General features: G+C 45.1%; 1 protein-coding gene across 4 annotated transcripts; it reads right to left on the bottom strand.

Annotated features, from left to right (window-relative positions):
* Positions 1-353: 353 nt before the first annotated feature.
* LOC307207476 (G-protein coupled receptor 83-like) lies at positions 354-14,670 on the bottom strand (the record flags this gene model as incomplete). Of its 4 annotated transcripts, none has more annotated exons than XR_013834686.1 (7): positions 354-1,432; positions 2,501-2,580; positions 4,099-4,185; positions 5,913-6,445; positions 7,754-7,887; positions 9,048-9,173; positions 13,853-14,480. XR_013834686.1 is itself a non-coding variant. In XM_079961395.1 (7 exons), 7 exons carry the CDS (start codon positions 14,668-14,670, stop codon positions 1,399-1,401), a joined length of 1,386 nt encoding a protein of 461 aa, XP_079817521.1. In that variant the 3' UTR covers positions 354-1,398. The 4 variants fall into 4 exon arrangements, 2 of the variants coding, with proteins under 2 accessions (XP_079817521.1, XP_079817520.1); XR_013834687.1 differs by having other exon boundaries at positions 4,099-4,182; XM_079961395.1 differs by lacking the exon at positions 4,099-4,185 and adding an exon at positions 14,544-14,670 and having other exon boundaries at positions 2,501-2,578; positions 5,891-6,445; positions 13,853-14,184.
* Between the last annotated feature and the right edge of the window lie 261 nt (positions 14,671-14,931).

The raw sequence follows: 14,931 nt of genomic DNA, 5'->3' as shown, positions 1-14,931 counted from the left end.
GATGCAAGGGGTAGGGCTGCAGAAGTAAGCTGAGCACGTGAAGAGCAGCAACAGGACCCGAACCCTGCTGCCTCTACCACCTTCAGCAACTCCTGGTTGACCTTTTGTTCTTCTCAAGTGAGTCAAAGACAACAAGGACAAAAATTGGCTGAGGGAGACTGGAATGTTGAGAGACAGGAGTGGAGAGTGTCTGGACTGGTCTCAGGTTTGGGCCCTAAAATCTCAAGGTCAGAATCTGGGATGCTGCTGACCTGGGGACCAACTCTTTACAAAGGGAACTCAATGACATCAAAATAGCATCTAGAGTTTTGTGGATTGCACAGCACACTAAGGAAGATAACAACACCAAAAAATTCAATTGCACATTTATTCACGATCCAGTTAAAAACAATTTCACAATATTGATTAACTTGATCCAGTGATAACAGCTTTTCAGAGCCTGATTGTCATTTAGCAAGAGTCTTTAGATACAACATTTAGTAACTACTTCACAACTTCAGTAAATTCTTAATATGATGGATGGGCTTACAATCATAAGTTTGTAACACAACACAAATATATGCTCTGATCTATTCTTGAGGCTAAAACAAGAATATGCAGCAATGAATATTTCATGAGAAATATTTCTATGCATTGTTACCAACAAAAGCATGACGAAGGAAATCTATAGCATAAAATGTTTATATATTACTCCTTACCAAACACACACAAACCTTCACCTTGCACATATGCACGGTAACTAATTTATAAGAAAATAAATAACTATTACCAATAATTGGCTATCTTGTAGCAGCAAGAATCGTACATACAAAAGTGACCAAACAAAATAGCTTTGAAAGCGACAAGAGCAGTAGAGCTTTAAGCTAAAAGCAAGGGTGGTGTTTCACTCTAGACTCTAGCCTGGTCAATCGTAAAGAAGCAATCAATGCGCTCAGAGTGACCCACCTACACTGACTGTGTGCTGTTCCCTTGCCTCTTGGCACCCCCTAGGTAATCCTACCACCCCCAGGGAACCACTGATCTAAGATCTTCTAGACAAGAGCATCAGCTGGGGTGGGGTTCTAGCGCTGGATCTACATTGATCATCTAAACATTATTAAAAATAACATTCTATAACATTTAATGGTAGTTTCTCTTTGCTGATGGTTTGCTGCTCTGCAGCACCCTCTGGTGTTACATTTCAATAATACCTTTTAAAGTTGTAAACGACAAGTGTAGATCCGCCGCTAGGTCTGTGGCATCAGCCCTCTGCTCACCTAATGAGAACTTGTGTGTTTCAATGCTGTTAAAGACACCTGATGGTAGGAGACAGCTGTGTTTTGAAAAAAGAAGATTGGGTTCTTAATTTTTTGGGAGTGTGGTGACCAGTTTTGCAGCACTACAGAAGTGGTGGTGAAATCAATCGACATATCTGTGGTTTCCATTCCAGTACCTAAAGAAATAAAGAAAATTATGCACCTGATAAAGAGTTACATCTTTATGAGTTTGTTTTCCAGATTAGTTTGTATTTTACTAATTCTGTTAACAGATCTCTGAGAAGAGATGCCCTGGATATGATTAAACTTGTGCACATGGTAAGATGGGACTCACCAAATTATATTATTTCATACTAACTGCAATTACTTTGTGGTTTTTTGGAACAGGAATAATATCTGGCGCATACTGGGAATATCATGGTCTTATAGCAATTAATTTCTGCTTCATGAGTGATAATGAATCATGTTTTGTTTCAACAGTTACTCATTTTCATACATTTAAAATGCCAGATTAGTGTTGCTAATTTGACTCATTAATTTGAAAAAGTAGCAAATTTCAACTGCAAATTTCTACCTGAGCTATTTATGAAGTGAATTTTACAGTGCCCAGAATTCTGTGATCTTTTGCAATGACTTGCACTGGCTGACTCTGAAATACTGGATTTCCCCCCTAATGTTCAAATCTTATTGTATTTTGTGTTCCATTCACAAAAATGTTCGTTCTACAAGCGACTCTTTAAAATCACGAAACTAACTCTTTATAGATATATATATTGCACATTAAATATAATATTTAAAGTATGTTATGTATGCTACTGTGATTTCAAAATTTTGTCAGTTCTTTGTCAGTAAACCACTTGAACTGACTGCAAATCCTAGAGCTTGCAACAGGTCTCCCTGTCCTGAACATGATTTGAACATCCTCATCATCATTAATTGATTACCTGCCCTTCACTCTATGGTCCTAGGGCAGGTTGCAGCATAACAATACAACATTCAAAACTATTTAAAACAACATGAGGCAGTTGGGGACACCACCAGCAACCATTTCATCAGGTTGAAGCAGAGGGCAGAGCCACTTCACCAGCTCAGCTGAAGGACCCTCTCCTTCTCTCCCTGAACTGTCTCCATCCCAGCTAGACTTTTTCTTTTTTTAAAAAGGTATTTTAGAACTAGTACCCCAAGTGTTGCTTTCCCTCCCTTCCTCTTCCTCTTCCCCAACCGCTTTTCCTTTTATGCTGTACCTTTTAGGCTGCAAGCCTGAGGGCAGGAGTTGTCTTATTACTGATCTTTGCAAACTATCCTGAGGGGTCTTCTTTTGCCTGAAGAGTAAGGTAAAAATGCTTCAAACAAATATATAAGCATAAAACAACAGCCATTCTCGTTCCTGCAAACCAGACGGATGGAAGTAAAAAAAAAAGAAAAGGGGGGGGACACCAAATAAGATTTCTTTCTCTGAAACTACTTTAATCTTATTTAGGAAAGGATGATAGTTAGCAAAAGTGATGAGCCACAGAGTAAGGTCTAACTTTCTGCAAGGGTTAACAGAAAACCATTGATCTATCCACAAACTTGTGTCTTCATCCAGCAAGGGAGCATATGTGCGCAAAGATAGTATGTGCAGATGCACCACCTAGAGGTGGGTATAGGGCACACTAGTGTACCAAATACACAGCCCCTGGGGCTTCCATTTTTCTTTTTCTTTTTCAAAGTACGGTAAGTCTCTAGTCTACTAGAATGAAAGTCATAAAGCAAAATGTTTAGGTGCCCTTCTAAACGATTTATGTGAAGTGAGCCTGCCTGGTAGTGTTTTTAGCTCATGAGTAAAGTCAAGAGTTGTTACTGATGAGTGAGTTGTTTGGGCACCTAAAGAGCTGCTCTTTAGCTCTCCGCTTTCATCCACTTTTCCTGCCCTGGTCTCATTTCTTTCCCCAGTCCTTTGCTCTCTCTCTCTCTTCTCTGCCCTTCTTTTTTCCTAGAAAAACAGAATGCATCTTTTCTGCAGTGGATTCAGATACAGTACACCCTAGAAGATATTTCCTGCAAATACTATTACACACAATGAGTGCAAGTGAAGGTCGAAGAACCACTCTTCCCTGAAATGGCAAAAGCACGATGTGAAAACTTTGTCCAGAAAAAGGGCATAGGCTTATCTCCTACTATGCAGGAGCTGAAGTCCAGTCACTCTTAAAAATTCACTATATAGTTAACAAACAATAGAATGGTAAACATGTCTACTTAGCAATAAGTCTCCGTGATCAATGGGACTTACTTTGATGTATGTACAGGGCATGGTTTAGGGTTGGCACTGGGAGAAAGCAGGGTTCTTGTACCTTTAACAGCTGTGTGGCAGGCAGCAATTCAACAGGTTAAGCACTTTCAAGCATGGAAATGCAATTATGGGGAAAGTTCCAAATGCTCACATTTTTGTTGTTTATCATACACTTGTAGTGACTGGTTTATTTTGGGGCCTTCCAGTAGGCACACAAAACAGGGCACAAACTTGTATATGACATGTACCCCGTTTCATGAGCTAGTTGGATGATCCAAACTATCTACAGTGTAGCAGGCACAGAATATCCTGCTGGCAACTCCTGTGAATTTCAGGCTTGATGAAGAACCATGCATGTAAACAGGGGTGGCATCCATGGTTTCTTCTCCCCTATACATTAAGAAATAGAGGCTTCTTCCAGAATCAGAAATCACACTTACCAGCTGTTAAGGGAAAAGGATGAAGTGATAGATTCAGTCTCCCTGCACCCCTTCCAGATACAAACAACCAATCTCTTCTACAGCATTGTGAAGATGCCTCCATGCAGCCTAGATTACTGAACACACAACTTGTTGGTTCGAAGACCAGGTTTATCCTGAATTATGGGCATTCCATCATAACGTCGACCATCAGTCAAATTCACCCTCTTGGTTCCTACTGAAATAAGTTGCCTGTTCACCAAAGATCTGTTTAGCATCCTGCCATTTAAGCATAGGCCAAAATGTGATAACTTGACAAAATTTGACAATGCAAAACTGGATTTCCTCTCCAAAGGAAAAATGTTCCATCTCCAAAGTATAGAAAGAACATGTTCCCAGGCGTCAACAAGGGAGGGTCTGCTGAAGGTTCCAATGTTTAAGAGGAAAAGATGCATGTAGGACCTTCTCATACCCACAAGTGTCCCACTTTAAGCAGGACATCCCAGATCACAGAAGTCAATTCTGGCTTCTGATTGGATCCTGGAATGTCCTCTTTTTTTGGTCCAACACTCTGATGCAAGTACTCACACCAGAGCGCCAAACCTAAAGACACTCTGGCGTCAGTCAGCAGGTTCGTGCCAGAGTGCTGGGCCAGAAGATGCTCTGGCATGATCCTGCTGATGATCCCCAGAGCACTGGACCAGAAGGTGTGCCTCTCCTGACTTCCCTATTTTGGGGACAAAAATGTTGGAGTGTATGCCTTCATCTCTCACAATCTCTCTCCTCCTGATGACCAAAATGTAAGCTGGATCCAAACCAGAGCTTTTTGCTTTTCAGGAGGGGTGAAACTATCCTTCTTTGGTCCAAAATGCACCAGTGCTGCTTTTTGTGTGCATGCATTCCTGTGCGCAAATAATAGCCCAGGAAATACTTTCAAAACATGCACCGGTGTCAGGTGGCAACTGAGGCACCACAAGCTGCGGTGAGGCAGTTGCCTCAGGTGGCATGCTGGGGGTCGCTAGGAGGGGCGGCAGATCTGGGCCCTGAGGAGCACACTGCTTGCAGCCTCCTGCACCTGTTATCCTCATCACCACTTTCCACCCACCTCCACTGCCTGTTGGTCTCTGGCCTCTTTTCTCCCCCTCCCCCTTCACTGTACAGGGGCTTCCCCCATGCCACCTCCAGGCACTTCATTTTCTGTTTTGCCTAAGGTGGCAAAACCTCTGTAGCTGGGCCTGTAAGCGAGGCACTAAGGAAATACATTCTACATCAATTTACTGACTGGGACCTTCTAACCTGTGATTGAAAATGAAGTCTCAGCCCTAATGGTAGCTTCTGTGCCACAGTCAGAAGTGCTTTGTGAGAATGATCCCTTCTACCAGGCATGGCCAAACTTGGCCCTCCAGGTGTTTTGGGACTACAACTCCCATCATCCCTAGCTAACAGGACCAGTGGTCAGGGATGATGGGAATTGTAGCCCCAAAACATCTGGAGGGCCAAGTTTGGCCATGCCTGCCTTCTACCAAAATCACCACATCTTTCCTGGAGAGCTGCACCCTAAAGCTGTGACTGATTTGTGCAAGAGTGCATTGACTAAGTTCAGGCCAAAAAACAATAATGCCTCTGTTTCTCAAATGCCTGAACAGTCCATGCATCTGTGTATGGAGCTGCTGATATCCCAGAGTTGTACTGGCTGGCTAGCTCCATACACAATGCTGTGGGAGCCCTCTGAACCCATTCATTCTCCCAAAGCAGCCTTCATCAGCCTGGTGCCCCCACAGTAGTTTTGCCACACAGCTCCCTTCAGCCCCAGGCAACACACTGATAGGAGTTGTAGCCCAAAATATCTGGGGGGCACCAGGCTGATCCAGAGATGCATCTACCCATTATTATTGGCTGGACATTGGATATCTCTGTCCATTCCAAATTCCTGTGGGATGCACCTCTTGTTTGCTGAAATGGTACCTTGCTTGCAGGGGCAATTCTCACTGCAGGTGTGCCTGAAAGGGGCCATTATTAACTGCAGGGTGTGATTTCCAGAGGCCCTCTTCCTCCAGCGCATACGCAGCAGGGACTTGAACTCCGAGCGGAAGTTCTCATTCAGCCAGCAGTAGATGAAAGGGTTGTAACAGGTGCTGCTCATGGCGAACCAATGGAAAGCGAAGTAAATGATGTTGTTGCTCTGGATGGCCTTGCTAGACATGAGGACTAAGTAGCAATTTAACGGGAACCAGCAGACAGCGAAGACCAGCACGACCACCATCAGCATCTTCAGAGTCATCTTCTTCTTCCTCTGGTGAGCATAGTACTGCTCCATGGTCACATCACCAATGGCGTTCCGCATCCAGATTTTCTTGGCAACCACTGTGTAAGCGATGGAGATTACCGACAGGGGCAGGAGATACAGGAGAAAGAAGGTGGTCAAATCCAGGTACTTCCAATAAAGATCTTTTGGAGGGGGGAAGCTTGGGAGGCAGACCACACGAATCGTTCTGTTTCTGGAATACAGAAGAACAAATTCCTCCGTGAAGAGTAGACAATACTGATGGGAGTTGTAGCCCAAATCATCAGGAGGCCACCAGACTGGTGTAGACTAGGCAAGCTAGGCCCATGTTCACACCATCCATTTTAAGTGCTATGATACTACTACAACCATTCATGGCTTCCCCCAGAGAATTCTGGGAGCTGCAGGTTGTTAACAGAGGTATTAAGAGGTTTCAGGCAAAAAGTGAGAAACAGGTTTCCATCTTGCATGGGGATAAGTTGGGCTAGACAGACAGAACAGCCCTCTCATCCCAAACCTGTTGGAGTTGCGGGGGGACGGAGACAGACTGTGTGATAAATCTAGCATCATATAACCACCATGTTTAACCCTAATTAATGCATGAAGGGGTTAAAACCATAAAGTAAGCTGTGCTGCCAGGCTTTACTAGGTCACATCTCCTCACCTTGGGAGGAAGGGTTACCAAACTCTCTGTTCTCTTCTGTCTAATTTGGATGTTCCAAGCCTAGATTGCGTTGCTTAAGCAAGCCATTTTTGTGTTTTATACAAATAGTTATTGATAAATATTTGCCAATTTTGAAGTAAATCGTACTGCTGGTCTTTTCTTGCTGCTGGTGGAATATGGCATTTTGAAGAGTTTGTAAGGAAGCCATTTTTAACTTACCAAATGTGTGGTCTCTTTCTAAGCTAAGGGGAAGTGGGGAACTTTGGAAGCAACTTAGAAGAGTTTTTTTTAAAGGTCTATCAGCCTTTGTATGGAGGGAGGGAAGCGGTTCTGGGGAACACCAAGGCCACCTTCACAACATAACATTTAAAACAGTCATGGCTTCCCCCCGGAGAATCCCGGGAGCTGTAATTTTGTTTTGTTTTGTTTTAGGGCACTGAGTATTGTTAGGAAATTCTCTATTCCCTTCACAGAGCTACAGTACCAGAGTTCCCTGTGAAGAAGGATCAGCTGTTAAACTACTCTGAGAACTGCAATTCTGTGAGGGGAATAGGGGCCTCATCACAACTCTCAGCACCCTTAAACAAACTCCAAGTTCCATAAATCTTTAGGGAAAGCCGTGGCTGTTTAAGTGGTATCACAGTGCTTTAAAGGTATGGTTTGAATGTTTCCCAAGTAGAGCATGGACACCTAAAGAAGCAGCTAAAAGACAGCAGCAGCATTGTCAGAGCTGAACCCTTCAAATAAATTTCCTCTGCAGTACCTTCCCATCTCTCCAGGCATCATTTGTAATATTTGCAGCGACAAATAATGCAGCGGGTGCCCCTTTTAATGATGTGTCTTTTTTATTCCTCTTACCCCATAGAAAGCCACATCAGCTTCTGGTAGATGGCATGGGGCAGGGAGAAACAGCTTGCCATTAACCAGATGACAGCAATGCAGATCCTTCCTTTCACAATGGACATTCGAGGCCTCAGTGGATGCACGATGACCTAAGGAAGTCACAGAATGAATAAGGTTGTAAATCCTCATACAGTGGTACCTCAGGTTACATACGCTTCAGGTTACAGACGCTTCAGGTTACAGACTCCGCTAACCCAGAAATAGCACCTCGGGTTAAGAACTTTGCTTCAGGATGAGAACAGAAATCGTGCTCCAGCGGCGCGGCGGCAGCAGGAGGCCCCATTAGCTAAAGTGGTGCTTCAGGTTAAGAACAGTTTCAGGTTAAGAACAGACCTCCGGAATGAATTAAGTACTTAATCCAAGGTACCACTGTACAGGCCTTGACTCACAAACATATCCCTATGTCTTATGGAGATCAATAGGACTCAATCTCATGTAATAAAGTGGGCTGAGTCAAAACAGAGGTGAAAAGAGGCTTTGTTTGTTTTTGCAAAAGGTCTTGCAAGCTGCTGAAAATGGTCTCTGCAACTGAGGTTGGCGGTGGCAGGGTTATTGCAGATATGGGCACAAGTGCTTCTCTCTTTCAGAGTATGGGTGATGTTTACTTGCTCCCACTTTGAATTTGCTTAGTATATTATTTCATGAACATAAGGACAAATGAAGAGCCTGCTAGGGCCATGGCTCATCTGTTCCAGCATCCGGTTATTTTACTAGCCACCCAGATACCTGTGGGAAACCCACAAGCAGGATTTGAGCACAGGAGCAGCTCTCTGTTCCAGCTCTATCAAGTAGCATTCAGAAGCGTTGCTGCCTCTGACGGTGGAGCCAGGGCAGTAGTTATTCCATGAATTTGTCTAATCCTCTTTTTAAGCAATCAAGGTTGGTAGCCATTACTGGTCAAATCTGAGGCCCATTTAAAAAACAACAACATAAGCCCATTCCAGCCAGTGTTATGTTTGAAAGACATTCTCGGGAAACACCAGAAAAACTGGCTGTCACCTGATATGTGAAAATGCCTTTATACACTTGTCTTGGAAGGCCAGCACAGGCTGACATCGACTGTTCCAGTGTCCCACCCACCTGCCCAAGCAACGTTCAGTGTTCCTTCTTACCTGCCATTAGCAGGCCATTCTGTTTCTCCCAGCTTTTAAAGTGCATTATTAATTCTGATTGTGGAATCTACATTCTCTTGGTGCAGATTTCGTATTCTCTTTGTAAAGTATCGGGATTTAAAAAAACGATACTCTACCTGATGGCGGTCCAGAGCAATAGCTGTCAGAGTCAGCACAGACACATGGACAGAGCAATACTGAACGAACCGGCTCACGTGGCACATCTGCTTTCCAAAAACCCAGGTTCTGCTAACAAATCGGACCTAGAAAAGTATAGCAGGCAGTTTTTAAATCATCCCAAATGTGGATTAAAGTGAAGGGGCTTTCCCCCCTCCCCCAAACAGGAGCTTAATATCATAACGGATCATTCAGATATCGTAAGTGGGTTGCTGGCAAAATGTTTTTTCACATTATCAGAATCTTACTAGAAAGGGCAAACCTGGGTTATTATTATTTTTTTGGAGGGGGGTAATAGAGACACCATGTGGGTGTACAAAATATTTGCATATCTGAGGACACATCCCACAGTAGACACCCATGTGGAAGCACTCCTAGTTGTTTACTTGTTTGTATGTATGTATGTATGTTTGTTTGTTTTATTGCATTTATATCCCACCTTTTCCTCCAGTGAGATCCAGGGGCTTTCAGAGGGCTCCTCCTCATTTAATCTCCAAAGCAACCCCGTGTGGTAGGTGAGGCTGATAGGCAGTGTGACTAGCCCCCAAGGTTACCCAGTGAAAGCTTCATGGCTGAGTGGAGATTTGAACCCAGGTCTTAGCCTCAAACTCTAGCCACTTCGTCAGACCAAGGAACATAGGATTCATAGTTCCTCTTCAGTGTATCCTTACAAGAGCACTGTATAGTGAGATAGATTGGCAGACAGCTGAACCTGTCATACAACCCCCCATCAACACACACACACGAGATGCAAATTTGAAAACAAGTTACCAAAGCTTCCCTTTTAGGGTACAATTCCCATTGAACTGCATGAATTGTTGTAAACAAGGGCAGAAGACTTTCATCACACCAACCAAGGCCAGCCCAAGACTTCTGGGCACCTCAAATGAAGTACAAAACAGCACCCTGCTTCCAGCCAGGGAAGAAGGGATAAGTGAAGATCTACATCAGGAACTAGAGGGGAATAAAGATCAGCATTGGGATCTGCTGCCCCTGGGGATTCTGCCACCTGAGGCAGTCACCTCACTTTGACTCATGGTGGACTGGCCCTGAGGCCAATTGTAAAAGTGTCTGTGAGGAAATGGGGCCACAATCCATTTGGGATGGTACAAGAGATTTTCCCAGTGGATTGTACACTGTGTTTTCAAAACATTTCCCAAACTAACATTACTTTGGGGGACGGGGGAGATGACCAGTTTCTTCTGTTCGGTCAGGAGCTGTTTCAGGAGCTGTCAGAGAAGAGTCATCTATCTGCACACCTCTCCAAGCCCAGTATCAAGCTAAAGTACTTTAAGTAAGGAGAGTGGGTGGTGGTGAATATGTGATTTAGGGTTAGATTTGCAGTTGATATCAGACACGTGCCTTCACTGTACTCTCTTTGGTGCCTGCTGAAGACATTCTTATTTAGACAAGCCTATCCAGATGATTAGAAAGTTTTAATTTGTTTTAATTTATTCTGTAGTGGTTTAAATTTTTTATATATTTTAAATTATGGATGAAGTCAGACCATTGGTCCATCCTCCTCAGTACTGTATACATAGACCAGCAGTGGCTCTCCAGGTTTCCAGAGATAGTCTCTCCTCCCCTTACCTGGCCATGCTGGGGACAGAACCTGGGAACGTCTGCTTGGAAGGAAGATGCTTTACCTGGAGCAACAGTCCTTCAATCTCTCCCACCTAACCTACCTCACAGGTTTGTTGTGAGGATTATTTTTAAAAAAGGAAAGGGGGGGGGACTTATGTATGTTACCCTCTGCTCTATGGAGGAAGTGTGGGATAACTACATCATTACTGAAAACTGATTGAAAGAACTGAGCACCATTTTTGTTGCACTGAAAAGGGACAGGAAGTTCGTTCATTTTCTAGAGATGTGAATGGTATATATTCTCCTTTGCCCCAATACTGGGGGGGGGGGGAGTTTTAACTTTGTGCACAAATGGTGGTGGTCCAGTAGAGAACAGAGCAAGTCCTTGCTGGATCAGGAACAAAAACTCCAAATGCTTACTACCAGAAGAGAAATAAGGCCAGCCAGTGCTGGTGCAGCGGTTTGAGTGCTGCACTAAGAGCTGGGAGACCAGGGTTCGAATCCCCACTCTGCCATGAAGCTCACTAGATGTGACCTTGAGCCAGTCACTTTCTTTTGGCTTAACCTACCTCACAGGGTCGTTCCAAGGATAGCATGGAAAGGAATGATGGCATTTATGCTACCTTGAGCTCCTTGGGAGGAAAGTTGGGAGAAAAATGTAAATAAATAAATAATAAATAATAAATGTACACCTTCCCTCTTATTCCCCTGTGAAATCATACTCTCGCACAGTTGGAGGCTGTACATGACTATACACGGCATTCCAAAATAATAGCATTTGCAGAAGTTTAAAAGGTTTAAAATACACAGAAGCTTAAGCACACCCTAGAAATGCACTTTGGTAATTTTAGACTCAGGACTTAATGGTCATATGATGGGTGGGTGGCTTTTTAAATGTGTGTAACTTCACTCACACCAAACATGTGGCAAGGCAGTCCAACTGCATCTGCTCTCCTCCCCCCTCCCCAATTCTGCTGAGCAGGACCCAGGGCTTCTGCCCCAAAGTCCTGCCCTGATGGCGCTATAAACCAAGACATTCTGACACACTGTGCTAGTGTGGAGAGGTCCTTTTGTGGGTCAGGAATTGGTTAAGTCACAGGAAGCAAAGAGCAGGAATAGATAACAGTTCTCTGAATGAAGAGAAGGAGAAAGCAGAGTCCCCAATGATCCCCACAGAGTACCGTGTTCAGTTCTGGTTGCCTCAACTCAAAAAGGATATTGTAGAGTTGGAAAAGGGTTCAGAAAAAGAGCAACTAGAATGATCAAGCAGATGGAGAGTTAGGGACTTTTTCATTTAGAGAAAAGGTGAGGAAGAGGCGACATGATAGAAGTTTATAAAACTACACATGGCATGGAGAAAGTAACGATTTTCTCCCTTTCTCATCATAATGCTAAAACTCGTGGACACCCAACAAAGCTGAACATTGGCAGATTCAGGGCAGATAATTCACTCAGCAAATAGTGAAACTGTGGAACTCTCTCCCACAGGAGGCAGTGATGGCCCCCAACATGGATATCTTTAGAAAAGGATTAGACAAATTCATGGAGGACTACCAATGGCTACTACGGTAACTATCAGTGGCCATGCTCTGCCACCACAGTCAGAGGCAGCAATGCTTCTGAATACCAGTTGCTGGAAACCTCAAGAGGAAAGAGTTTGCTCTTGTGCTCAGCTCCTGCTTGCATGTTTCCCAAGGAGGAAACTGATTGGTCACTGTGAGAGCAAGATGTTGGACTAGATAGGCAAGCTGTTCTTACCAGCCAGCAGATAAAACTACAGCAGGAAGTTGAAATCCAGTACACACATACCAACAACCTGCACACATTGTAAGAAATTGAGAACCATAGCCAGAACTAGACAGCCAGTATTGGTAAGGTTGTTATCGTCCTGGACTAGGACTTGGGAGACCTGGGCTAGGACTTTGGGGGCCAGTCACTGTCTCTCAGCCTAACCTACCTCACAGGGTTGCTATGAGGATAAAATGGGAAGATGTCCGTCCACACATTGGGCTCCTTGGAGGAAAGGTACGATATAAATATAGTAAGTAAATAAACTTAATAGGAGCCTGCTAGAGCTTAGTTCTCAAAAAGTGGCATAGTTGTGAAGGATGGGAGGTGCGAGGGTCCTGAGGGGGATTGTTATTTTATTATTTTCTTTTTAAAATGTAGTTTGCTGTTCACTCCTTGTTAAATAACCCTAGAGCTAGTGTTTCCCAAACTTGGGTCTCCATCTGTTTCTGGACTACAATTTCCATATTCCCTGCTAGCTAGGTATAATGGGAGTTGTAGTCCAAAAAGAGCTGAAGACCCAAGTTTGAGAAACACTGGACTAGACAGTTCTCCTTTAGCTTCTGGGATTGGGGTAGGGCTTTTTAAAGAGGGGTACGAGCGAGCCCCCAAATGCTTTCAAAGAAGGAAACTGACTCCTGCCTCCCCCCCCCGCCTCCCGTCAGTCTATTCCTGCAAAAACAGCAAAGAGAAACAAAAGTTTATGCCTGTTCAGTACATTCATCAGCTTTAAGGTGCTGCAATACTTTCTGATAAACTTGCTTAACCTTGAGACTTAAATTGGAGCAACTGCACAGACAGATAAAAACTATTGATTAACTCTTATATGCTTTACATGGTGTGCAGAGCTTTTTGCTGGAGGCTGGCACCAGCACAGAGATTCAGTTTGGAGCAGCCACTTGGAAAGAGGAGGGAAGGCACTCTGCATAACATCAGGGGAACTCTTGCCCCTGTTATTTTGTCTCCTGTCTTGGGACTGAGCCCTGTTTGGGAGCCAACACAATGCTAAATGCTGTGGGCCAGCGATTCTAAGACCTGATGACCCAGCTGCTGCTAGCTTGTTCAGATTTAGATCTACAAAAGCAATTACTCTTCCCAAGGAGCAACATCATGGTGAGGGGGAAACCAGCCTGGTCTCATCCATCCACTGGAGAAGATGCAGCTGGTGTTGCCCTTCCCTGCCAGACTGAATACTTATAAGAACTTTGCAACTCAGAGCTAGCCTCTGGATTGGAGTCCTCCCCCCCCCTTCCCTCCCAATCCCTTTTCCTTTTGTTCTATGCCCTTTATGATTCTAAGCCTGGAGCCAGGAGCTACATAACTTATTCTTGCTCACTGCAACTTGCTGGCTGGGTGAGTAGGGGAGCGTTCCCTTCCAGTGACCATTTCTTACCAAAGTGAAGGGCGTGTTCAGGGTGGTGATCATGATGTCCGCCACGGCCAGGTTGGCGATGAAGAGGCTAGTGGCCGTGTGCATCTTCTTGTTCTTCACCACCACGTGGCAGACCAGCAGATTCCCGAAGAGCGAGATGCAGATGATGACCGAGTAGGCCATGATGAGCAGCGCTCTCACCCTGCTGCTCTGGGACGCCCCTTCGTAGCGCGCGCCGCTGTCGAAACCGTCTAGGTCGTCCACGTCCCAGTCGTCTAGGGAGAAGGAGCTCTCGTTGTCGAAGCCCTCGAAGTCTGAAAACAAGTCTTCGCTGCTGTTCTCGCTCTCGGCATCTTGGCTGCGGAAAAAGGGATTTGAGAGGAAGAGAGGCGGAGGCAGCCAGAAGGGCCGCTGCCGGCTCATAGTTGGTCAGAAGCCAAGGGTCTTGCAGCGCCCATTGGATTTGGATCTAAGCTTTCTTGCGAGGGGTCCGGAAAGTTGCGAGCCAGCTGTTGCCAGCTGCGTCCCGGCTGCGGCTACGGAGGCAGAGGGAGCCGCCGGGACGTTGGACAGCCTCTGCCTGCCTGCCTTATATCTGCTTTCTCTCTCCCCCCACCCGGTCGGAGATGGGCTGTTACCCCTGCTTAAAAGTACCCCCACCACGCTCTGCTCCTCCCTCTGTCCGCCACGCGCGCCCAGAGTCTTGCTGTACCTGGAAGCGCAACGAAGCCGTCAACAGTCAAGGAATGGGGACTAGGAGTGGGGGGGGGGGTGACTGTCCCCTCCCTCCCTCCCTCCCTCCCATTTCCCTTCTGGAGGCGAGGCGGCGACGATTGCATTGAAAGAGGAGGAGGAGGAGGAGGAGGAGGAGGAGGAGGAGTCCTCGCTCGGCCAGAGAGAGAGAGACAGAGACTCATCCAGCTGAATGCTCCACACGAGGAGCGAAGAAGAAAGTGGAATAAAGACCTGTTGAGTTGGAAGTATCGTCTGGCCCCAACCCCCTGCAATGCAGCTGTCCCATACGGGGGTCAAAACTGCAACGTCTTTGTTTTATTTCATTCTTACGTTCGCATAGCCGCCTTTTCTTCCGAGGAGCTCAA

The sequence above is a fragment of the Podarcis cretensis genome (assembly GCF_951804945.1).
Source record: "Podarcis cretensis genome assembly, chromosome: Z".
In the NCBI taxonomy this organism is placed as follows: domain Eukaryota; kingdom Metazoa; phylum Chordata; class Lepidosauria; order Squamata; family Lacertidae; genus Podarcis; species Podarcis cretensis.
Note: the sequence above shows the minus strand (reverse complement) of the source record. Positions and strands in the feature narration are given on the sequence as shown.